The 26540-nt window shown below is 39.6% G+C and overlaps 2 protein-coding genes across 2 annotated transcripts; one reads left to right on the plus strand and one right to left on the minus strand.

The window, feature by feature from the left end:
* Positions 1–11329: 11329 nt before the first annotated feature.
* On the minus strand, positions 11330–12310 carry LOC138873525 (uncharacterized mitochondrial protein AtMg00860-like). The gene is made up of 2 exons (XM_070151995.1): positions 11851–12310; positions 11330–11538 (listed from the first exon to the last, which is right to left on the minus strand). Exons 1-2 carry the CDS (start codon positions 12308–12310, stop codon positions 11330–11332), a joined length of 669 nt encoding a protein of 222 aa, XP_070008096.1.
* Positions 12311–21422: 9112 nt separating this feature from the next.
* On the plus strand, positions 21423–21833 carry LOC138873526 (uncharacterized). Its single transcript, XM_070151996.1, has one exon. It carries the CDS (start codon positions 21423–21425, stop codon positions 21831–21833), a length of 411 nt encoding a protein of 136 aa, XP_070008097.1.
* Positions 21834–26540: the final 4707 nt, after the last annotated feature.

Genomic DNA, 26540 nt, shown 5'->3' on the forward strand with positions numbered 1-26540 from the left:
TGAGGTTAAGGTAAGTTAAGGTTAAACCTTTCCTTCATTTTGGCATTATCTCGTAACTACATGCATTTGTTAACGAGACATAAGGTAAGTTATAACATTCTCCCTTATCGAGACTTTATATTCAGTTTAGTAGTGTCTTATTTCATCTAAGAGAGAAGAAAGTCTACATATATACAGTATTACAGTGGTTTCACCATCATCGAGTTATAATCAGTGGGCAGGCCCCTATTGGGCAACCTCCGATCAGATGGTGAATTATATAGCGAGCCTATTGTGGCTGAGCGCCTATGAGCGAGCCTAGAATGGCCGAGATACAGAGCCTAGTATGGCCAAGCATCTATGAGTGAGCCTACTACGGTAGAGCAGTTATATGTACCGAGCTTTATAGGGCCGGACATCTATTTTACTTACTGTATTGAGAGAGTTGAGTCAGTATCAGCAGGTAAGAATATATTCAGATTATCTTTGACTCCCAATTACTTTCAGTTATTATTTTATCAGTTCAGTTGCATTATTCTATTGTCTTACATACTCGGTATATTATTTTGTATTTACGTCCCTTTTGCTGGGGACGCTGCATTTCATGCTTGCAGGTCCTGATAGACAGTTGGATAGACCTTCCAAGTAGACAGAGTTAAACATCAGCTTGGTTGGTAAGCTCTACTTCCTCGGGGTTACCAGGTCTAGACCTTGGAGTCCATTTTATATATACAAGTTTGCTGGGTAGGTCGAGCCCCTATTCCGACCATGATACAGTTCAGATATCTCTAGAGGCTTGTAGGCGCGCTGTGTATAGTTTGTATATCAGTAGATGTTCATGGCGGCCTCGTCAGCCTACACTATATATATATATATATATGTGCTTTTGTGTATATTTACCCCCAGATGAGAGAGACAATATTTTCAGATGATTCAGAATATGGCCTCATCAGACTAAGTTGAGGTTTACCCCTCCAGAGTTCATAGTTATAGTGTGGTATGCTCGGGTTGAGTAGGGCATCGGGTGTCGGCCGTGCCTCTTTAGGTTTGGAGCGTGATAGATAAACATGACCAACTACAATAGATACTCCCACAGGCATAGACACATAGACAGAAGCACTCAAAGAATCACAAGGCATAACCAAATATGAAGCAAAATTGGACGACGCGTATGAATAAGTATAGCCCGGATCAAATAAGACAGAGACATCTCTTTGGAAAATCGGAACAATACCTTTGATGATGGTATCAGATGACTCTACCTCAGGTCTAGCTGGAAATGCATTGAAATAGGGCTGGGCCCTACCACTATGACCTCCACCCCTCGGACAGCCTCTAGCTGGCTGGCCTCTATCTCAAATGGCCTGAACTCCATCTCTAGCAGCCTGACCCCCTCCTCTAGCTGGCTAAACAAGCGGTGAAGCAACTAATGTTGGAACTATGTTACAAGAACCCTACTGACATCTGTTTCTCGTCAATGTCGGAGAGTACCTCCTGATGTGACCCATACCTCCACACCCAAAGCACTCTCTCGGCTGCTATGGCTGTTGAAGCTGAGACTGGCCTTGACAACTTGGATAACCATTTTACTAACTCTATAGCGGTGTTACACTAATAGAAGCTGAATGTCTAGTAAATGTTAGATGCTCAGGACGAGACCCATAATAACCACGACTGCTCGAAGTAGCAAGGGCTACCAAAAGAGCTGACTGAATTGGCTTGTTACCAAATAAACCTTTGCATCAAGATGAGGCACCACTAAAACAACCAAAATAATAAGGCCTCTTCTTAGATACCACCTCTCTACCCTGACCATGAATCATCTCGATTTGTCTAGCAACCTCTACTACCCTCTAGAAAGGAATATAATCCCTAGTATCCTTAGCCATTTGTAGCCTGATAGCGAAAGTAAGACCCTCAATGAATATCCTCACCCTCTCTCTATTAGTGGGAGTTAAGATATCTGTATGAGGGGATAGGTCGACAAACCTGCAGTACTCCTTCTTCAAAGTAAAAGGAATGAACTTCTCTAGAAATAGCTGTGAAAGCTGATCCCAAGTGAGGTGGTGAACTTGCTGGCATGCTCCGCTCATAATCCTACTACCATCTCTTGGCAGAACTGTCATCTGAAACATTGGAAAGTCGACTTCAATTGACTCTAGAATACCCATGTTGTGCAACACCTCGTGGTAACAATCCAAATAATCCGGTGGGTCCTCAGAAAGTGTGCCACCAAAATGAATTGGAAAGAGTTTTGTGAACTTATCCAACCTTATTAATGTCTCAGAAGACATCACGGGCCTCTACTCGACTTGTGTAGCAATAACGAGCTGAAGTATCCTAGTTGTTGGAACCACCAGAGTCTAGTACAAGGAAGCCATCTACTTTAGAGTGTGAGGGGTGAGAGTCTGAACTCCAGCCTGAGAGACAGCTGGTGCCATAGGAAATACTCTGGCCTGGGCCACACTATCCATAAGCCCCACCAAATGGACTAGAGTGTCTTTAAGTATGAGAGTAGAAATAAATCCCTTCAGGACCTGAGCAGGTTCGACTGGTGCGGTCTGAACCAGAATCTCCTCCTCATGATCAATCTAAGGCTCTACAATGGGTTTTGCTGCACGTCTCTAGGTTGAGCTCTGCCTCTGCCTCTGCCTCAACCCCTACCTTGGCCCCTGCCCCTAGTAGTGGATGCAATAGGGGCTCCGGCTTCTGCCCGACTGTAGATGTTGTTTGTTTTCTCACCTTCTATGAAGGAACAAAAATAGAATGGTTCAAACTCAGTAATAGAATAAAGTCGCACGATAGAGAATGAAAGAAGTGAAATTTTCCTAAAGCTCTATAGCCACTAGAAGATAAGTACAAATGTCTCTGTATCGATCCTCTAGACTCTACTAAGACTGCTCATGACTCGTGAGACCTAGGCACCTAGTGCTCTGATACCAACTTGTCACAGTCCGGAATCCCACCATCGGGACCGTGATGACGCCTAACATTTTACTTGCTAAGCAAGCTAACGTTAGCTTAATTACATAACCAGTTTTAACAGTTTAAAATCAAAACATTGATAATACACTATAATAGTTTGAAATATATTGAAACAATACCAAATAAAGTAATTTGAACATATCCCAAAATCTGGAGTCACGGATACATGAGCATCCATAGTACTACAAATATAATCTGAACAAAATACAACTTTTTGAAACTAGATAAATAGTAAATACAGAACGGAAAGGGGACTTCAGGGCTACGGACGTCGTGCAACTATACCTCAAGTCTCCAAAACTAGCTGAATCTGGCCGGTCTCATTACGCACCACTGGACCAATGCCGGTGTAACCATAAGAAGTGCATAAATGTAGCATGAGTACTACCAACTATATGTACTCTGTAAGTATCGAGCCTAATCTTGATGAAGTAGTGACGAGGCTAAGACACAACACTCACAATAAACATGTACAAAGCAATAATAACATGAAACATGAATAGGGATAAAATAGTAAAGTCAGATAACCGGAACCGTAAGTCAACTACCAAAAGGGCTCCATAACAACAGAATCTCAAATCTTATATTACAACACCTAGAACAATCTATATAGCCACAACAACTTATAACACATCAAATCCGTTGTGGCGCGCATCCCACCATATTATCATCTCATATCACATTCCATCCTTATTTCTTCGTATCATATCATATCTCTTCAATATCGTTCCATCGTGCAACCCGATCCCAACAATTTTAAATCATTAACATAAGCAACTCAATAACAATATTTACAAGATATCAACATAAGGAGGTGAAATATACTAGACATTAAAGTACCATAGAATAAGCAGAGAACACCCAACATCTCGGAATCTCAAACTTTACCAACTCATCTATACAGAATAGCTAAATGACTCACATAAGCAAAAACAATATATTAGAGTGCATCAAATAGTATAAGAACAGTAAAAACATGTGACAATTAGAATATACAATTAAGGCAAGTAGAAACAGGTAGCAAATAAGAAGAAATCGTGTGAGAAATAAACAAATTAAAGCAGTTAATAATTAAATAACAAGTACCAAGTATAGCGTATATTCAAAGTAAGAGCATGTTACATTTAAATTATATAGACAAGCGAATCGATTTGATCCCAAAATGATAAATAACTTAAATAAAATACATGACTTAACATGAAACTGAGATAAAATAGCACACATCTTGGTTCCAGGAGCAAGACTTCTGAAGGCAGCAATGAGAGTAATGTTAGACAGAAAATAGAGTATTATCTATCTTCAAAGAATGCGTAGCACAATTTTGTCGGAATTTTCGTGTGTTATAATGGTTGTTGAAGTCACTATTTATAGATATACCTAGGGAACAATATCCTAGGATTGGCCATTGATGAATATGTAACGACAAGTCATGAATGCCAAAATTATCTGTAACAGATGCGTATTTAATACGGAGGAATATTCTTCATTGAATGTCATCTGGAGGCAATTATTTGTTTTCTCTCGTTGATAATGTTACCCTCGGGGTCTACTCGATGCTAACCAAAGCAGTTGTCCTTGCTCTTGGTTTCCACTCGCTTCATCTTCCTTCTGCCCTAGGTTCCACATGTCACTTTGTCATTTGAGTATTTGATATGAACCGTTTTACCATATACAGATAGCCCCCGTGCTTTCTAGTGGTACATCTTTGTTTCACCAGGTGGTTGGTGAAGATTCCTTTCTTGGCAGAAAATATTCTGAACACTTCTGAAAAGTTTTTGATGCTTAATAAGACACCCTTCTCTTCGTATTGAATAACCCAAACACATGTTACTCCATGATTTAACAATATTTTTGCCGGTTCTAAAGCTAATCATGACCACGATTTTAACTACCTATTCCTTTACTTATATACCTCATTCTTTTTTTTATTAACTTATCAATTTCAAAAACTTTCTCAACTTCTTTGCATTCAACTCTTTCCTGCTTTATCTTTCTTTAATCTTCTTCAAAGTATTCATATCATATTCTACCGATCAAGGATTCTTTTACTTACTCTTCCAAGAAATTCGGTCTTCTCTTCAGTGGAGGTTCGAAGAAAAGCAAAGACAAAGAAATCAACGTTGATGCTGACCCTCCCACGTTGGGCCCTTTGGTGTGGCGAATGGTGGCCTGTCTACGGTGGCTGTGCCAGGAAACGATGGAGGAGCTCACCTTAGCTTGCATGATGAATCTCTACTCCCCCATGATTTTCTTTGGGGGAGAAATAAATTTTAACAAATGTGGCCACCATGCTTTGCTCCCCAGCATGGACGACGACAACGACCACGGGTGGATAGAGCGGTTTGTCATTGTTACCACCACGGACATTATCCCAGCCACAGGTCTATCCTTCCTTAAGTCCTGAACTCGTATACGTAAGTTTAAAGTCTGCCTCTTTTTTTTGAAAAAAAGTCCATATCATGTAATTGTTGATCCTTCTCTTTTCATTATTTCAGCAACTCGATGGACACCACCAAGGGTTAAAGGCCTGGACCAATGGGTTCAGAAAATTCTGGATATCACCACACTTGAGACCCGCTGGTGGAAAGAGTTGGCTCCCACATACGAATAGAGGGCCAAGAGTTATGGTAAGCTGAGTCGTAAAATCAATTCTGCCTTCATTTCAACTTTATACATAAGAAAACTGGCTAACTTCACCTTTTAGTTGGAGTCAAGTCTCCCGCAAAGCTATGTTACCATCCTTGAGGAGGAAGTTTTGGTTGATTCCCTAGAGATTGTGAGTTTATTGAAGAAGGATCTTACCTGAACAAGCACCATCGGATCTACTTCCGGTGCAAGCGCTTCTTTTCGGAGTCCCCGTCCGGAGAACAAATGACCAAAAAGGTGGCGTTCGTCCTCGGTCAAAGTCAAGAATAGAAAAGTGAAGAAAGCCGCACCCGAGCCAACCACAACTTCTGTGATTATCGATAAGGATGGGAAGCAAGTAATGAAGGGGCTTCACTATAAAGAAGACAATGACTTTCATCAGCTCAACATAATGCTCAATCTGCCCCAACCGAGGATGAAATTCAAGTGCGCTGGGTGAATTTGACTTGGTAGAAAATGCCAATTCTCCCTTTCCAGTCCCAGTTGCTGCTCTCGGTACTAAGAGGCCAAGTACCGGGCCTCTTCCGCCTTTGGTTGGTGAGAAACCACCAAACACTGCCTCTACCGTAGCAGCTTCTCAACCCACAACACTATCAACTTCTGCTCCTTCCGTGCCATCCATACCTTCATCACCAGCAACTACTACATCACAATCACCGCCCGAAGACGCCCGAAGACGCCCGAAAGGAGGATAACCCTCCTCCGCAATCCCTAAACTATAGGAATTTGGGGAACAACTACTTGCCCCCTTCTGCAGATCCCCAAATGAGGAGGAGTGTCTTGTCTCTATATCTACTGAGTGCCATCTGCTATCCCGGCTGGTGGAACTTGCCAATTATCTGAAGCCGCTGGCTTCAGAAAAGGATAAGAAGAAAATACACTCTCTTTCAGGGAGTGTTTGTTAAATAATACCATGCACAATGGGGCAACGGTACCGAACTTTCTCCTTTATTGCTTCATTTTTCTTGATTTGTGATGACATTTTTTTATGTTTGGTATTTGCTTTGTAAGACAACTTCATTACTTCCAAGGTCCTTCAAAAATTGATTCTATAAAGAAGGGCTCAAATCCGAGCGGGATCAGTTGTTAGCCGAGAGGAACCAAATAGCTGCTCACTTCCTGATGCTAGAAGCAAAACGTTCTGAGCCGAGTGAGTTAGAGGCTCGGTTGCAACAAAGTGAGTAGGAAGTGATGGACCTCAGCCAAGAAGCCTCTCAGCTAAATGTACAGTTTCAAAAAGCTAAGGCTAAATGGTCTAAGGTCCAAGATGTTATGCTCGTTGCTACTGAGCGCGAATCTGCCTCCTTTGAGAGAGTGAATAACTTGGAGGCAGTCTTGAACTCCAAAGCTAAAGAGGCTACTGTTGTCGAAGATAAGCATGCCCAGATGAAGGATAGGTATAAGAGGATCATGGAACATAAAAAGGTTCACGTAACCACTATCCGTGACTTTGATCTTAGCCTCAGTGTCTCGAGGTTCGAGTGGTATGGCCTTCTGATCAAGGTTGATTGGCTTAAATCAAAACTTGAGCACCGAGCGGATTCCCTCATCATTGAAAAAACACATTATATGTATAGCATGAGGAGAAAAATGTTAGAAGAGGCCAAAACGAGCGTCATTGGTAGTGACGATGAAATTGCCAAGGCATGAGGGCTGGAGTTAGCTGCTCGAAGATGCCTCCCAGCTCAGCCTAATACAACTGACTCTTTTGATTCTGGTTTCGAGTTCTCAGGAATCGAGGAGGAACTTCATGAGAATAAGGCATTGTATGGATTAAAATAAATACCTAAGATACAGTATAAGATGTTGTGCTCGTTGCTGCTGAGTGCGAATCTGCCTCCATTGAGAGAGTGAATAACTTGGAGGTAGTCTTGAACTCCAAAGCTGAAGAGGCTGTTGTTGCCGAGGATAAGTGTGTCCAAATGAAGGATAGGTAAAAGAGGATCATGGAACATAAAAAGTGTTACACCTCATGTTTTTGTACGTGAAAGTATGCAATAAGTAAATTGATGAAAGCTCGAAAATGAGATATTACACCCTGCATTTTCGTACGTTAAAGTTTCATCGTAAGTTAATTAACGTAAGTTCGAGAATGAGATTATTTTGAGATTATAAGCTTTATGCTATTTCAAACAAGTGATGAGTAAATATGTGAAGGTGAGAGGGTAAGCGAATCGAAGTAAATGAATTTCATTGAAATTTGACATTTTGGGGTAAAATATGGTCTAAGCTATAATACCTCATATTTATGGACTAGTGTCATACAAGGTGCCATATGGCCATGATAGTAAGGTGTATAAAGTGTATTAAAAGTGAGTAGCATTTTATGTAATTTGAGATAATTCTTAATGATGTGGATAATTGGGTAATTATGGATTTTTAGTGGGAGATTAACTAAGTAATTAAACTAATTAGTAATTTGGATATGCTTGACAAGTCACATAAAAGGCGGCACTTTTGGAGGAAATTTTGTGACTAAGTCATCCAAAGTTGGGCCCGCATTCATGTATAAGATGTCTTAAACATTAAGCGTCTCATGTCTCTTAAGAGGTCTCATCACGTTACTATCTCAAAAATGTTTCATGACTCTTAAAGAATCTCATCATGTTACTTTGTTCATTCTAATATGCATTTGCATATATCACACAAGCAATGTATATAAGATCTTCAACAATACAAAGCAACGTGAGATTTTGCGATTCTAAGGGAGCTCGGTATAATCTTTCACAAGAACATTATGCTGATTTTTTACTACGTCGATCTGTTGTTGTGTGTTATCACAATTAATGTGTGCTAGAGGGATTGTCAAGAGATTCGGTTCAGGTATGTTAAGGCTATCCCTCCTTTCTTTTTGGCATGTTCTATATGACACAAACGAAACTAGCAAATGCATAACTTCCATAAATGACTCTATTCGTAGAAATACTAGATATGCTTATGTTTTTGATTCCCCATATGTCATATTATTCTATCATCTTTTCATGGGTCTCAAAAATATGTAAGTTGGTAAAGTTTATTTCATAATATTAATCAGAGGTATAATGGTCTTATGACCTATCGAGAGATTTTTATTAACGTATTTCATATGCATTTCATGCATTTATACATGCACATTGACCCATGACCATATGGCATTATATACACGTATATATATATGTATATGGGATATGGGAAAGGTTATGGCGTTATATATGCACCACCACCTAATGAGCTGGTATACGTTGATGATTTTTCCCACAGTGATCGAAATTATATGATGGGATGCCCTCAGAGGCCTGATGATGTTATGAAACACGTACCTGTCCCAACCTTTATGACATTTATATACTCTTAGAGGCTTGTAGACATATGTTGTGTATGTGAAAGATTATATGGCCTTGTCGGCCTATGTTCAGTGTACGAGTAATCATTTTGGTCTTATAGGCCAATATGTCATATGTATAAGTTTGTATTTCCCTCATGCTTTACTCCAGTTCATTTACCTATGATAGAATGATACGAAAGATACGTTACATTGGTACTCGGTTGAGTAAGGTACCGGGTGCCCATTGCGATCGGTTTGGGTCGTGACAAAAAGGTTCACATAACCACTATCTGTGACTTTGATCTTAGCCTCAGTGTTGCGAGGTCCGAGCGGTATGGCCTTCTGATCAAGGTTGATTGGCTTAAATCAGAACTTTAGCGCCGAGTAGATTCCCTCATCATCGAAAAAACATATTATATGTATAGCATGAGGAGAAAAACATTAGAAAAGGACAAAACGAGTGTCATTGGTATTGACGATTAAATTGCCAAGGCCTGAGGGCTGGAGTTAGCTGCTCGAAGATGCCTCCTAGCTCAGCCTGATACAACCGACTCTTCTGGTTCCGGTTTCGAGTTATCAGGAATCGAGGAGGAACTTCAGGAGAGTAAGGCATTGTATGGATTAAAAGAAATACCTAAGATACGGTATAAAAGATTGCCAAAATTTCTCCTTGAGAACATGTTCACAAGATGTAAAATTGATAATACTTTATTTTTTATGAAGACATGTAATAACTTGTTAATTGTCCAAATCTATATTGATAATATCATTTTTTGTGCTACTAATGAATCTTTGTGTAAAGAGTTTGAAAAACTAATGAGAAGTGAGTTTAAGATGAGCATGATAGAAGATCTAACTTCTTCCTTAGGTTATAAGTTAAGGAAAGTAAAAATGGAACGATGGTATATCAACAAAAGTACATCAAGAACCACTCAAAAGCTTTGAAATGGGTAATACTAAGATATTTGATACTCCTATAACCACTGTTACTCGTTTGGACATGGATGAATCTGGCTCATCTATTGATGAAAAGTTGTATAAGAGTAAGATTAGATCTTTTTTGTATCTATCCGCAAGTAGATCAGATAATGTATTTGGCATTAGACTTTGTGCTAGGTTCCAATCAAATCGCAAAGTCATTGTTGAAAGTTGTGAAGAGGATCTTGAGGTACCTGAAAGGTACTCAATACCTAGTTATTTGGTATCCTTCTAGTGGTACTTTTGACTTAGTATAACATGCGGATGCCGAGGAAGAGAACATCTATGAAGGCTCACTTCCTAAGTTCGTGTTTGATCTCTTGGGAAAGAAGCAAAAATATATGGCTTTATTAACTACAGAAGCTGAGTATGTTCTTGTGGCATCTTATTATGTACAACTATTATGGATCAAACAACTCTTAGAAGACTATGATGTGATGATTAAATGGGTTTGTCATGACCCAACCCCATGACACGTATTGTCCGCTTTGGACCTAGGCCGATTTATTTTTTTAGGCTACGCCACATCGAGTCCCAAAAGTGTGCGTACCATGTAAACTTGTATCATGTCTTATAAAGCTCTTTAGTTTCCTCTCCTATTTCAATGTAGGATTCACCTGCCTAGAAGCGTGCTAGTCCTACTTGACCCATCCTCATCAGCTGGTCCTTTATTATGCATCACATTTACCCCCCGGGACTCAACGTCCCAGCTGAGTTTTCCCCCACCATAATACTGAGGGAGATTTCTCTCTGATACCATATTTTTTACGATCCAAGTTTATGGCCGTATTGTCTGCTTTGGGCCTTGTCCCTCACGAATTTTGTCTTTTTTCAGGCTACGCCACATCGAGCCCCAGAAACTCGTGTACCATGTGAACTTGTGTCATGCCTTATAAAGCTCTTTACTTTCCTCTCCCAATCTAATGAGTGACTAAGGTGATATGTGAACCCCTTCATCAGAAGCTTGCCAGTCTAGAAGCCTGTTAGTTCTACTTCACCCGCCTTCATCAGTTGGTCCTCCATCATGGGCATCATACAAACTTCGTCAAGGTTTGTGCCAAGCCAACTACAAAGTTCATAGTAATGCGCTCCCACTTTTATTTTAGTATATCTATCTTCTGAAGCAAACCACCCAATTTTTATGCTCATATTTGACCTATTGCCAATTTAAACACCGTTAAACAAGCCTAAAAAAGTCATTCTTCATCATCTGCCACTAGTAGTGCTGCTTCAAATCATGATAAATTGTTGTAGCACCTGGGTTAATAAATTACCGTGAACTGTAAGCCTCTTCAAGAATCAACTCTCTCAAGCCATCAATGTTAGGAACACAAATCTGACCCTAAATTCCCATAACACTATCCTCCCCAATAACCACATTATTTGCACCACCTTGCTGCACGATGTCCTTAAGTCCAACAAGTGTGGATCATCATACTAGCGAGCCTTGATACGCTCAAACAAGGATGACTCTGCAACAACACAAGCATGAACTCTGCTAGGATTAGAAATATCCAATCTTACAAATCTATTGGCCAAGTCCTGAACATCCATAGCCAAAGGCTTCTCCTCAACAGGAATAAATGCCAAACTCCCCATGCTTTCTGCTTTCCTACTTAAGGCATCCGCTACCACGTTACCCTTACCTGAATGATACAAGATAGTATATCATAGTCCTTAGCAACTCAAGTTACCTTTGTTGCCTCAAATTCAAATACTTTTTATTCAACAGGTGTTGAAGACTCTGATGATCACTGTAAACCTCACATGACACACCATATAAGTAATGCCTCAAAATCTTAAGCGTATGCACAATCACTGTCAACTCCAAATCATGAATGAGATAATCTTTCTCCTGAGACTTCAACTATTGTGATGCATAAGCAATCATTCTACCCTCATGCATTAATATCGTACCAAGACCAACACGTGAAGCATCACAATACATTATGTATAACCAAAATCCTTGGGCAAAACCATGGTATTGAGCTTCTGAAAGCTCACATTGCACCCGTCAGACCATATGAACTGAGCACCCTTCTGAGTTAATTTAGTTAATGAGGCTGCTATGGATGAAAATCCCTCCACAAAGTGACCATAGTAGCCTGTCAAACCTAAAAGACTCATGATCTCTATAGTTGTAGTAGGTCTAGGCCAACTGTGAACCGCCTTAATCTTCTTGGGGTCAACCTTTATACCATCACTAGACACTACATGACCTAGGAATGCAACTAAATTCAACCAGAACTCACATTTCGAAAACTTAGAATAATGCTTCCAATCTTTCAAAGCCTGAAGTACTACTCTCAAGTGCTGCTCATGATCCTCCCTACTATGAGAGTAAACCAAGATGGCATCAATGAAAGTGATCACAAAAGAATCCAAATAAGGCTTGAAAACTCTGTTCGTTAAATCCATAAATGTCGATGGAGAACTAGTCAAACTAAATTATATCACCAAGAACTCATAATGACCATACCGAGTCCTAAAAGTTGTCTTTGCGATATCCGAATCCCTAATATTCAAGTGGTGATAACCCAATCTCAACTCAATCTTAGAGAACACGTAGAACCATGAAGTTGATCAAACAAATCATCTATACGAGGAAGGGATACTTGTTCTTGATAGTAACTTTGTGGAACTTTCTTTAATTAATGCACATCCTCATAGTACTATTATTCTTCTTCATAAACAACATTGACACGCCCCAAGGAGAAACACTCGGTCTAATGATCCCCTTATCAAGAAATTCATGGAACTGTTCCTTGAATTCCTTTAGCTCTATTAGGGCCATGTAATATGGTGGAATAGATATGGGTCGAGTGCCCAAAATTAAGTTGATACCAAAATCAATATCCCAATCTAGTGACATACCCAACAAATATGTAGGAAACATCTCTAAAAACTCCCTCATCACCGGTACTGAATCCATGAAAGGAACTTCTATACTAGAATCCCGAAAAAAGGCAGATATGCAAGACATCCCTTATCAATCACACACTGAGCCATCATGAGTGAAATCACCCTTTCTGTAGAATGACTAAGTGACCCTGGCTCTAGGTAATCATAGCATTGCCAAACTCACAGTCTTGGCGTGACAATCTAATATATCATGATATGGATATAACCAATCCATACCAAGAATCACCTCAAAATCAACCATGTCCAGTAATAAGAGATCAACCATAGTATCATAACCATTTGATAGCAACTGCAAAAGAACGATAGACACACCGACATAGAATTTTCAATCAGTGTAGACACATAAATATGAATATCCAATAAATCACGAGGCATAGCCATATATGATGCAAAGTAGGATGATATACATGAATAAGTAGAACCCAGATCAAACAATACTTAAGCATTTCTATGACAGACTGAAATAATACCTGTGATGATTACATTAGATGCAACCGCCTAAGGCCTACTAGGGAAATCATAACAACGAGTCTGGCCTCCACCTCTAGGACGACCTCTTCCCTCCTGACCTCTATCTCTAGCTAGATTTGCAGGTGGTGCAGCAGTTGGTACAGAATCATGGTTTGGGCGCCCTGCTGAGATACACCCATCTGAAGCCTGGGACAATCCCTTCTCATGTGGCTCAAATCCCTACACTCATAACAAGCTCTTTGTTGATGTGGTTGCTAGGACTGAGCCTACCCTGAATAACTGGAATAGCCACTATAAGAACCACGTGGGGGAGGTGCATTGTATGATGACAGCCTAAGGCGAGTATTGTGAAACCCACGGCTAGCTGGAGCACCACATAAAGTCTGAAGTGCTGACTAGCCTAGCCTACTTGAATAGCCTCTACCACGACAAACCTTGCCCCTAGAGTAGGAGCTACCAAATCCTCCAGTTCTGCGAGGCTTCTTGGCCTTTCTGTCATCCCTCTCCTGCCTACGGATATGTTCCAATCTCCTAGCAATCTCAGCCTGTTGAAAGGTAGTCTTAGTCTCTACCTGTCGTGCCATTGCAAACCTAAGACTGTAGCTAAGTCCCACAAGGAACCTTTATACCTTATCCTTCTTAGTAGGAATTGGAAAAGCTACATAGCATGACAACTGTCTGAACCTCATCTCATACTGGTAACGGTGATACCATCCTACTACAAGTACTTAAACTGATTGTGCAACTCATCCCTCCTAGTGATTGGGATGAACTTCTCTAAGAATAGAGTCAAAAACTAAGCTTACATGAGATGAAGTAACCCTACTGGTTTTCCATGCTCATAAGCCTGGCCCTCTCAAGTGCAATTTAGTGAAATCAGCTCCATTGGACTCCACAAGCCCTAAATTGCATAGAATCTTGTGACATCTGTCTAAGAACTCTTGAGCAATAGCAGTGGGATCACCAATATAAAATGGAGTATCTAACTTTTAGAACCGATCCATCTTCTTCTACTCCTCCATAGTTATACCAGTTCTAATCTCGGGCATGACTGTAGCAACAGGATGAAATTCCTTAACTGGTGGATCAACCTAAACTCCAGGAGCTTGAAACATAGCAGTGGACTGCTCCGAAGTGTGAATAGCTGGGATCTATGACCCCCCTAAAGTCTGAGAAGTAGATGGTATCATAGGAATCATACCAGCCTATGCCAACCCATCAAAATAACTTGTGATCTGGACCATAGTGTATGAAGCACTGGGTAGCATTACAACCCTCGAGAACTTAAGCTGGACCTGGTGGAACAATATGAACATGATCTTGCTCCACCATTGGAGTTATAGGTGTCTCATTAGAAACTAATCTAGCACAAACACGAGTGACTACATGTGCTTCACCTCTCACAGGTGCAGTCATACGTGCTGTGACATGCACTTTAGCCCTATCTTAGTCCCTGTATCTCCCAGCTCTAGCCTAGGGTACTAAGTCCCGCTTAGTTGCTGCGGAATAACGTGTTGTCACAATCTGTGAGAGAATAGAAGAGCAAAGATTCACATTTTAGGATAAAACAAAGTTACATAATAGAGAAAGTAGGAAAATGAAGTTTCCTAATTGACCCATAGCCTCTCGAAGATAAGTATCGATATCTCTATACTGATCAGCAAGACTCTTTTAGACATGCTCATGACCCATAGAACATATGAACTTAGAATTGATAGCAACTTTGTCACGACCCAAAATCATACGAATGATTGTGATGGCACCTAACCCCTACGAATAGGTAAGCCGGCATCAAACATAGAGTAAACCAACACAATGAAGGTGTATTATAACTGAAATAGCATAAATAGTAGAAAAAGACTTTCGACATCATGATGTATAATGATATTGCAACAACAATCTCCCAAAACCTGGTAGTAAAGAGTCATGAGCTTTAAAACAAGATACAATAAAATATCTCATTAATATGATATTGTCTGAATATAGATAACATTATGAAATTAGGGAAAGGGGACTCCAAAGGTATGCGAGTGATCATAAAGAACTATGTCGAGTCTCCTCTGACAGATACTACACTCCCTCCTAAAGTTTACTACTACTAATGTCTGGATCTACACAAAAATAAGCAGAATTATAGTATGACTAGGGGACAACATGAAATAATATCAAGACTAACCTAGGTGAAGTAGTGACGAGACTCAAATCATGTGACACATACTAATCAAATAAATCTATACGATTCATAATTATTCACAACACTATGATAGGAGATACAACATTGTCAAAGTCATATCACGAGATATCAACTCAACATGGATAATTCTATCTCGACTAACAAGTCAAAAGCATGTAACAGAGGCTTCAAGTAGCACATTAGAATTCAACATAGAAAGCATATCAAATGCATGATAAGGCATACGAAATTCACTTAAATGGTCAAAGCATCCACCTTTATGCTCAAAACACACCAACTCGCATGCTATACTAGAATTCATCAAACATCTATCAATTTATCACAACATGCATGTATTCCATCAAGAGAGAAACATGAGAGGGCGACCCTGGGGGTGGGTCCCCCACATATCACTTACGTCATTTCTCAAGGTTAGAAATCTCAAATTTATAATTTAAGCATGACGTCATCGTTCTGTTATCCAACATGTTTTTATCTAAGTAATTTCATACCTTACTACTCCCATCCGTCACCTTTCTAAGCTCATTTTCCCTATGCTTTTAGTCTGCACACAATAATGGCTCATAATTGGAAAACATAACAACAATGTCTCCTAGCTGCAAAAGAATGGCTCCCAACTGAAAATTTCTCTCGATCCCTCTCTAACAGAAAGTCATTTTCCCTTTTGTAAAAAGTAAAATTGGACTTCTTTGCGAGAGAGATCTTTGAAATTCAATCAGAACAACACTGGGTGGGTAAGATATAGGATTCTTGACTAAGTCGTGTGGATCACAAAATGGATCTACGATTTCAAGTCCACTTGTTGATTTCGAGAAAACCGAATCAATTGGCTTTTTTCCCAGCGATGCCTCCAACTCGAAATTTTTCTTCACAGAAATGGCCATCAAATGTATATTCATCCATCTATCTGTTGTGTCTTCTTTAGTGAATGAAAGAGGGACTCGCTTCATAGGTAGCAAGGAATGGATTTCGTAAGAAAAGATATCGTTTACTTCCTGCAATTGCTTATATAAGAACTAATAGAAAGAAAGGAGTTCAAAAAAAAAATAAGGCAGCATTGACATTGAATGAGAATGCTTGAATGGGAATCATCTTAGCAACAGTCGTCTCAAGCAGTAGGATGTATGGTATAGGGCCCCCTATTTTATCTCCCTTAAAGTCCTTTATGGATTTCGAGTTGGGAATAGAGCAACAGACTGCGGGGAGGGTCCTTTGAAGTAGATGACTCATCGGGCGGTCGGAGCGACACTTCTTTGGGAAAAGGAAATTGAATAAGTTTCTTTTTCTAAAGGATTCATCATTTTCTATCAGGAACGCTATGTCATTTTCAATCCCGGTGTATTTCGGATGCTTGAAGGCCCTGCTGACACAAAGTGATTTAGAAAGATTCTTCTTTATTGATGGTGATCGGTCAGGGTATCCATAGCCTTGGCCAAATCCAGATTTCATTTTGCTTCTCTCGATCGTTGAGCCTGATCGACTCGACTCTTTTCCTTGCCCCTCGGCCTCTCATGGGATATTTGAAGAATCCCCTTTCTTCAAACCTTTCTATAATATAAGAGAAGCTCTTCAAGCTTTCTTCACATGTTTGAGCGCATCCCCTTTCTATTAGTAAGGTTGTCAAATTTCCTTTAGTTCCTTTATGACCATAATATAAATAATAGGGGTAGAGGGGCGCTAACGAGTAAGAAAACAGATGCGCTAAGGTGCAACTTTGCGCAGCTACTACGCCCTTACTTCTTGCCTTATCTTTTACTAAGAAACTAATCTAAATATAAGCGCTTCTTTATCAAAGTCAACTTTCTCCCTTCTTGTGTTTCATTGAGTACGACTGAAGTGGCTATACATACAAATCTATTTACAGAAAAATTATTCTCTTCTGAGATTTGTAAGATAAATAATAAGCCTTCTACATCAGCCAATTCTTCTTCGATGAGGGACTTCAATGAAGCAAGATTTTTTGATTTCTCGTTCATCGTATCGACCGAACTAGACCCCGTACCTGTCCCCAATGAAAGTAAGGATGAAACCTCTACTCTTTTCATGTTTTCATGAATCATTGGACAATTTTTGTGATGTGAATCAAGGCTAGGTACGACCGATTTCTATCGAATTAGCCCCAATTTCTATTCATTACCACGAAGTTGAAGAAAACAAAAAGGCAAGTTTATGGTGAGCACATGTACAACAGAAGAGGGAGCTGGAGGAGAAGCGCTACAAAGAACAAGTCCCAAGCTACTGCACCTGCACACCCTTATCCGCTTCTACAGAAGCACTTCTGCGCAACTTATAACTAGGGATTCTAGTCTATTTTATGCTCCTTTTTGCTTGAGTTTTGAATAAAAAGTGTTTGCAAGTATTCCCAAAAGCTAACTTGTTGTGCTTGTTTGTAGTGTTTGGTCAAAGAAAGACAAGGATGTCATAACCAGCTCAAAAAGGAGTGAAACCTACACAAGTTCAAAGCCAAGTCAACTGAGTGCTACAACAGAAAACCAACCATAAACGCGGAGGACCTACCGCGACAGCGGTCCTTTTGTCACGGTCCGCGATGGCAAGATTCAGAGAGATGCAATTATGGACTTCTCAAGTCATCGGTGACCGCGGTGCTTTTATGCGGCAACGGTGCCTCCACCACGATAGCGGTCCTTTTACCGCGGTCTACGAAGAAGAGATTTAGAGAGTCAAAATTGAAGAAAAAACTAGAAGACCACGGTCCGCGATTGAGTTTATGCAGCTGCGGTAGCCTCACCACTACAGTGGTTCATTTTTCGCTGTCAGCGGTACCTCCATCAGGGGAATTTTTATCCGGAAAATTTAGTTGTGTATAAATACTTCTTTTTTAGATTTTTAGGTCATGTTATCTGTAGCTGAGCACGTGAACATCATATTTTACCTATTTTGAGTAATTTTGTAGCTTGTTTAGCAATTAAACTTATATTCTTATCTTGTAATTATATTTTATGGGTTATTCTTCATCTCAATTTATGATTTCTTCTTCAATTATGAGTAGCTAAACCCATTAGCTAGGGTTGTGGCTCAACCCTAGTGTGGGTATTTAATATGTCTCTTATTTTAGGGCTTAGATGTTTATGGGTGATTGATATTTGGCCTAATTTATGATTTCTATGTTGAATTAGTGGTTGCAAACACTAATTTGTGCCTTTTTGACTTAGGCTCTTCTTGAGAAAGAGAGACTAAGTCTAGGAATTTCAGGACAATAAGGAATTGGGGTGTATTCACGAGATTGATAGCCCTAATTAAAGGGTTAACCTAGAGATAGTAATACCCAACTTGAGCAAACATTCCTGGCACAAATTGAACACCCAATTGGACTTGAGAAATCCAATAAGGGCAAAGTCACTCAAACTACCGAGAGGTATAGAGTGAGTAGCTTCGTGCAATGGCTATATCATGACCCCAACTATAGCGTTATTTCCCTAAGTTCTAGATCTCGTTAGATACTCACCTAGGAGTAAGTCACTTCCCTAGTGCCTTTTTACCCATTTAGAAAACCTTACAAAAATATCTACTTAGCTTAATTTTGTGCATCATTAGTATTAAAATTAGAAGTAACAAACAAACAAGAATGATTGGAAGTGCAATCAAGAGCACTACACACCGCTAGATTAGATAGGAATCCAACTCCAAACCTTATATTAGCTCCAGGTGGATTCGATCCCGACCTTTTTGGGTAAAAGCTGAATCAACCGCTCTCGCCACTCTATAGTGGTGTAGGGTTGGACCCGATCACTTTTTGGCGCCGTTGTTGGGGAGATAACGGTTTTGGATATCTATCTAAATAGTTTTGTGTCTTATTTTTCTTTCCTTCTGTGATACTAATTTGTGTGTGTCGCCAATTCAGGTACAAAATGGAGAACAATGACCCTCTTAAAAATGCTATTCCGGGGGAGGAGGTTGATGATAATATTGATGATGAGGTACATATAGTGCTTCAAGATCAAAGGAGAGGCCGCCAAGCTAATGATAATATTCCATACCCTCCCCTGCCACCTCCAAGACTTGCTCCTCAGGTGCTTCCAAATGAAGGATATGCTAGTGCAATTGTCCCACACCGAATCTGGCTGGGAAATTTTCAAATTACAAATGTGATGTTGAGTTTACTAGAGCAGCAAGGTATTTCACAGGTGCTCCCCATCAAAATGCATATAAACATCTTAAAGGCTTTGTGGATACCTGTTGGGGTAGCAAGCAAACAAATGTGTTAGAGGATGCGTTGCGTTGAGATTATTCCCTTTCTTACTTAGAGGGAAAGCTTTGGACTGGCTTGAAAGGCTTCCCAACTATTCCATCGCTACGTGGGATGAGTTGGCGGACAAGTTTATAGATAAGGTTTTCTTGCCAGGGCATATGGAAACTTTGAGAGATGAGATTTTGGCCTTCAAATAGGAACTTAATGAACCACTTCATGAGATCTGGGAGAGATATCAAACAATGGTAAAAGAATGTCCGAACAATGACATGACCAAAGCAATGATTCAGCAAACATTCTACCGTGGCATTAACACGACCAATCAGTGTGTTGTGAACCAGCTAGCAGGGGGAAATTTTATGAACAAGCCTTACAATGAGGCATGTGAGATATTGGATGAGATGGTAGATACTTCCTTAGCTGGGCAAAGTCGATCCAATATGCCACAGGGTGACCCCACAGTCATCCACTTGCACAAAGAGCTCCATGATCATGGCCAGGCAATAACAAAGTTAACTACCACTATGAACCAGTTGGGAAAAGCTCAATTGCAATAGGTTCAAGCGTCTAGACCAGTAAATGCTATGGAAGGTGTTAACATGTTGGTCAACAAGAGGCGACAAAGGGGTCAACATGGTCAAGGTAGTCCAGATCAATATGACCAAGGTAGTGGTGGTTTCAATCAAGATGAGGGCTATGATGAGCAAAATAAAGAAGTGGAGTACGTGAACAATTAACAAGGACAAAGGTGTAATGCTCCTAATCAACAACAACAGTGGAGATCCCAAGGAAATTGGGGGAATCAAAACCAACAAGGCAATAGAAACTGGGGGAACAACAATCAAAATTAGGACAACCAGAACAACCAGGGCAACTGGAGTGGCAACAACAACAATTGGGGAGGAAACAATAATGAAGGGGGTTGTAATAATGGCAATCAAGGGAATCGGGGGCAAGGTTTTCAAAGGCCTCCGATATATCAACAACCCAAAAACCCACCTCCATTTCTGTCCCAATGTACTAGCTTATCAAACAATGAGATGAGAAGGATTGAGATGATGTTTGAACAAATGATGAAGGAGAACGCTGACTCTGATGCCTAGTTGGCACCCCACAATACTTCAATCCAGAATTTGGAGGTTCAACTTGGCCAGATTTCATAGTTTTTTAATACATACCCTTAGGGGGCTCAACCTAGTGATACGGTTGTAAACCCAAAGGGTAGGAAAAATACCGGGCATGCTATGGCAGTGATTACTAGAAGCAATCGAGGTGGTGATGTGAATACCTCCGAGCAAAAGGAAATTTTGAGTGATGAGATTCAAGTGCAAGATGATGATGTTCCTTTAGTTGATGAGAAAGTGAATGAAGAGAATGTGAACGCGGAAATGAGGATTGATGTTCATGATAATGAGGTGGAGACTCAAGATGACGTGAACCCGTCTAGGGAACACGTAATAGACATACCAGAAACGGTAGTGCCCAAGGCTAAGGCTCCTTTGCCAAGGCCTCCTCTGCCTTATCCTCAAAGTCTTGCGAAGCAAAAGAATGAGAACCAATTTAGGAAATTTATTGACATGATGAAGAGCTTATCAATCAATGTTCTTTTGGTGAAAGCTCTTGAGCAAATTCCGGGTTACGCCAATTTCATGAAAGACTTGGTGACTAAAAAGAGATCCATGGATTGCGAGACCATCAAAATGACTCATTAAGTAAGTGCAATTGTGCACTCGATGGCTCCAAAGCTTGAAGATTCCCGCGCTTTTACCATCCTATGTACTATTGGGAGTGCGGATTTTGCTAAGGCATTATGCGATTTGCGTGCAAGTATCAATTTGATGCCTTACTCTGTGTTCAAAACTTTGGGTATTGGTCAACCGAGGGCTACTTCAATGAGGTTGCAAATGGCAGATAAAATGATGAATAGGCCGCTTGGTATTATCGATGAAGTTCTTATTCGGGTGGAAAAGTTCATTTTGCTTGCTGACTTTGTGATCTTGGACTGCAAGGTTGATTATGAGGTTCCGATCATATTGGGAAGACCTTTCCTTGCAACTAGGAAGGCCTTGGTTGATGTGGAAGAAGGGGAACTCACCTTTCGGGTGGGCGATGAAAAATGGTCTTTCATGTGTGCAAATCAATGAAGCAGCCAAATAGTACTGAAGTTTGCTCTTTCGTGGATCTTGTCACGGAAGCGATAGTTGATGATAGTAGTGAAATGATTGTCACACCTCCTTATTACTACACCGGAAAGGTTATAAGGGAGTTTTTTCTAATTTAAGTGACAATCGAAACGGGATTAATTATTAGATTTAAAGTTGCCACTTGGGATAATTTATGGTGTCCCAAGTCATCGGTTTAAAATCCTGAATCGAGGAAGTTTGACTCTATTTACGGCTGTGAACATAGAAATCCAGGTAAGGAATTTTGTTAACCCGGGAGAAAGGTTTAGGCATTCTTGAGTTCCATGGTTTTAGCACGGTCGCTTTGATCATACTTGGCTTAATCAAATTGTCTAATTTCTTACTTTTAGAACCTATGTGCATTTGCCTTTTTTAATTAAGAAAGTATCTTAAAAATAGGTCACGCGTACATGTACCCATTTATTTGGCTCTTCAAAAATCATGTCACGCAAATGTGTCCACAATCAGCAACGCTTTATTATCATTAAGAAAGTTTGGTCGAAGTTGTGCGAACGCATACTCCGATTTTATTTTTTAGAATCGCAATTATGTCACGCAAATGTGTCCACAATCACAACGATATAATAAGCGCGTCTAAAGCAACTACGAACATTCCCTTTTAGTATCTAAGTTATAAAATTACAATGAGGTCCATGAGCAATTTTAATTAAGATGGCACACCTCAATATATTTTTAGAGAAAACTACACTTAATTAGGACTAAGGTTTGAACTTAATTAGTTGTGAGAAATTATGATCTAATGCCCCTAATTACAAGTAATGCATGAAATAACCCTTTAGGCAATTGGTTGTTTGAAAAGAACTAGCCATCAGACAAGTCCTTTAGGCCTTTAAGAATTAGATGACCAAGATTTGTTGAAAACGGAGGGGATAATTGGGCTTTGGAAGCGAATCCAAAAATGAAAGCAAAAGGGAATGAGGCACACAAGCCTGGTTTGGGCTAGGCAGCCTCATTTGGGCCATTTAATAGGCCTGGCTGCTTTTTAAGAATGTCATTCAGCATTACAACCTCCTGAGGCTTAATCCACATATAAAAAGCCATTTACACAAATTTTAAAAAAACCACAAATGCTGAGCACTTTATTCTGCAGCCCTTCAATTTATTGATATGTCATGAGCAATTCAAATGTTAATCTAAACTAACCTAAACCAATTAATGATGCGTTAAAATCAATCATGTAGGCATTTTGACCATAATTGCAATTCTAAAAAGAAATAATCTGAACATGACTCGAGAATTGATCATTGAACAAGCTTTGAAAGTACATAGATTTAAACTTCAAAATGTAAAAGAAGAGAAATGCATCATGGTCAACATGCGATTCAGCAAACCATCACCATAAGCAAACAAATAGATAGACTAGTGACATTATACAACTATTACTGGATTTCCGCATAAAACCAATACTGAACTGGAAATCCACACTGAACTAAACCAATTTAAACGAAGCAATTAGAAGATGCTCATCATCTGACCTAGATCCATACTACAGAAAGTCTAAGCACTATATACTCAACAGAAGGAGTTTTTAGCCAAACCACAAACCAACATGATAAGCTAAAGTCCTAATCCAACCTTGAAAATGAGATATAGCATCAATATTGTGAATGAGCAAACGAACACATAAAGTAAAGCTAACTTAATACTAAAACTGAATAGACTCTAAAGAACATATGAATAACATTTAGCAAAGTTAATATTTATCCTTAAATCTCCACACTTGATTACATATTTCAGATTTGCACTTCACATATCACTCAAAGTCCAAGGAATACCTGTGTGTTAAAATAAGGCAAAAGAGAGTGGGGATTCAGCACTGGCAAAACAAGAAACCAAGAAACAAATCAAACAGCATAATATAGCCTCTTTTAAACCCTCTTTAAACCCATAAAACCAGAGATTCCAAGAAGAAAGTCCAGAAAAAATAGTTTAAGGCAGACTAAAGAATGCAGAGAATTCAGGGCATTTATTAGAGTGCCAATCTGATTTTTTGTAAGGGAAAGAGTGTCTATATATAACCCTTTAAAGTACCATGTGCTGAAAAACAGAAAGGTAGGAAATTATTCCCTCACAGAGCCCCTAAAGGCATCTTTTCTAACCAACTAGGATAGTTGGCTGTCCCTCATTGGCCTATGCATTTTGTGCAAACCAAATGAGGCCAGCTACCCATATTCTACAGCCTTCCAAATATAGAAATTATCTGAAAGTCCCTATTTCATTTCCCAACTTAAACCCCTAAGTTTTAATTGTTCAACTAAGACCCCAGGAATTTCTAACCATTTACAAACTAAATCAAACATCATAAAGCAGATAAATGTGAGTGAAACCAATAAAACCATAAACAAATACCGAAAGGGTGAATATCTGGACCCTGAACACAAATCAGAAGTATTCAATTTCATGATGAACTCCCAAAACCTAACTTCAAAGGCTGGTGACAAAATTGACTATAATTAAAAGAAGAATGGACATTGAGCGTCTAAAATGCTGAGTCACAAAAAACCTAAAATCTAAATTATGCAATAAAAACATCAGAATATAAAAGAAACAAGAGAAAACAAGAAGAACAAAGAACTATGGTAAATCCTGATCTAGACATCCTAGAATCCAAATTAATCAAATGAATAAACCTAATCTACTAATTTGACAAATCAAATAACTAATACAAATAGACAAACAGATGGTTAAAATTAAACGAAAAATCAAGCAGCAAATAAAACAAAAACCAAAGTAGAAATGGTGAGATATTGGCTAACCGGAAAAGGCTTGGTGACTGAATCCAACCCACGACCAAGAAAGGCGAAGAAGCAGTGGCTAACCAAGTGGCTGTGGTTCTCAAAATCGAACCAAAACTCGTATTAATCAAGGGCTCTCAACGAGAACTCTTGGTTAACATGAGTCTTGAGTCGTATTGAACCCTGGAAGGCAAAGAGTCGTATTTAAGGGTGTTTTGGGGAAATTGATGATGGATTTGGGAAGAGGAAGGGATAGGGGTTTCCTAGTATCAATTTGGGAAGGTTTGGAGGGATTAGGGTTTTGGGATTCTAATATTAAATCTAAGATTCGAGACTTTTGGCACGGATTTGAGGGAGATGGGTTGGAGATTTGGAAAGGGGAGGGGAAGGAGATCACAGGGTGTAATTTTTGGGTGGTTTGGAGACCAGCCGCCGCCGTGAGGTGATTTCCGGTGGCAGAACACGGCGGAGACGGCGGGGGTTCTTGGGCAGCTAGGGTTTGCTTTTTTAGCTTGATAGAGAAGACTAGGGAGGGTCGAATGGGTTTGGGGGGGCTTTTGGACAGTTTTATACTGAGGGGAGGGTTAACTCCCATCCGTTCGATCAAAAAAAGCAACGGATGGGATTCGCTTGCATGGAACAGTGTCGTTTGGTGTAGGGTAGGGCTGGCTGGATCGGGTAAAGATTATTGGGCTGGGGGACGAAATGGGTTTGAGTGTGTTTGGGGTGGATTTGGGGCACAATTTTGGGCTTCAGCAACCATTAGCCCAAAGTAGACTTAAGACAAAACCCTTTTTTTTCTTTTTCAATTCCCTTTTTAATTTTTCCCCTTTTTTATTTCTTTTCTTTCCTTAATTACTAAAAAGCCTAAATTAAATCCTAAATTAATCTAAGTTGTAAAATCAAATTAATTATCAAATCAAAAAATTTATAAAATTAATTGATCCTAAATTAAAAGAGAAAACTATTTGATCTAGAATTAAAAGCTAAACAACGTAAAAGTAAGTCACTTTTTGCGATTTTCATTTTTAATAAAGCAACTATTTTACTGATTAATCTTATGCTATGAAAACAAAATCTCAATGCAATGCATGATATTTTTTGGTATTTTTCATGATTTAAATAAAAGTAAACATGCGCAGAAATGCAAATAATTAACAAAAAATCCTACAAATATCCTATAAAATTGCAAACAATTGGGAAAAATCTATTTCTTCTTTTGTAATAGTATTTCGTATAGGGAAAAAATCAAGTGCTCACAGCTGCCCCTTTTTGCTCGGAAACACAAAGAGATTTTGGGCAAAGATAAAGTGAGCGGATACGAGCGATTTTTGCCCGTTTGAATACTCTGTGGGAAGCAGTTTTGAAAAGTCTGACCGAACCTTGCTTCCGAGGTTGCCTACGTATCCTTGGCTATAAAGGAAAGTCAGTGTAGTTCGGGAAGTTTTGGTAGCTAGGACTACCAGGAAGCTGTGATTTCATTATTGCTGCTACTACTACTGCTTGTTGAACTCCTTATTATACTGAGACGAAATAAAAAGAAGTTAGGCTAAACTATGATCTATGAATTACAAGAAACCTATCTACCATCTTCAAACTTGGTCTTGCATGCTTCTACCGTTCTGTTGTGCATATTGAACTGTTAATGATGTACTCTCGAGGCAAATTTCTGTTGTTGCTGATGCGAATTGAATTCTGAAATGAGTTCCCTTATTTTCCAGGTGGGTGCCTGATTGCCGAAACTTGATCTGCATTCCCTTGTACTCCAGGTGGGTGCCTGATTACCAAAAGTTGAACTGTATTCCCTTGTTCTCCAGATGGGCGCCTGATTACCAAAAACTCGAAATATATTCTCTTGTTCTCCAGGTGGGCGCCTGATTGCCAAGACTTGAACTGTATTCCCTTGTTCTCC

The sequence above is a fragment of the Nicotiana sylvestris genome, chromosome 7 (assembly GCF_000393655.2).
Source record: "Nicotiana sylvestris chromosome 7, ASM39365v2, whole genome shotgun sequence".
Classification (NCBI taxonomy): domain Eukaryota; kingdom Viridiplantae; phylum Streptophyta; class Magnoliopsida; order Solanales; family Solanaceae; genus Nicotiana; species Nicotiana sylvestris.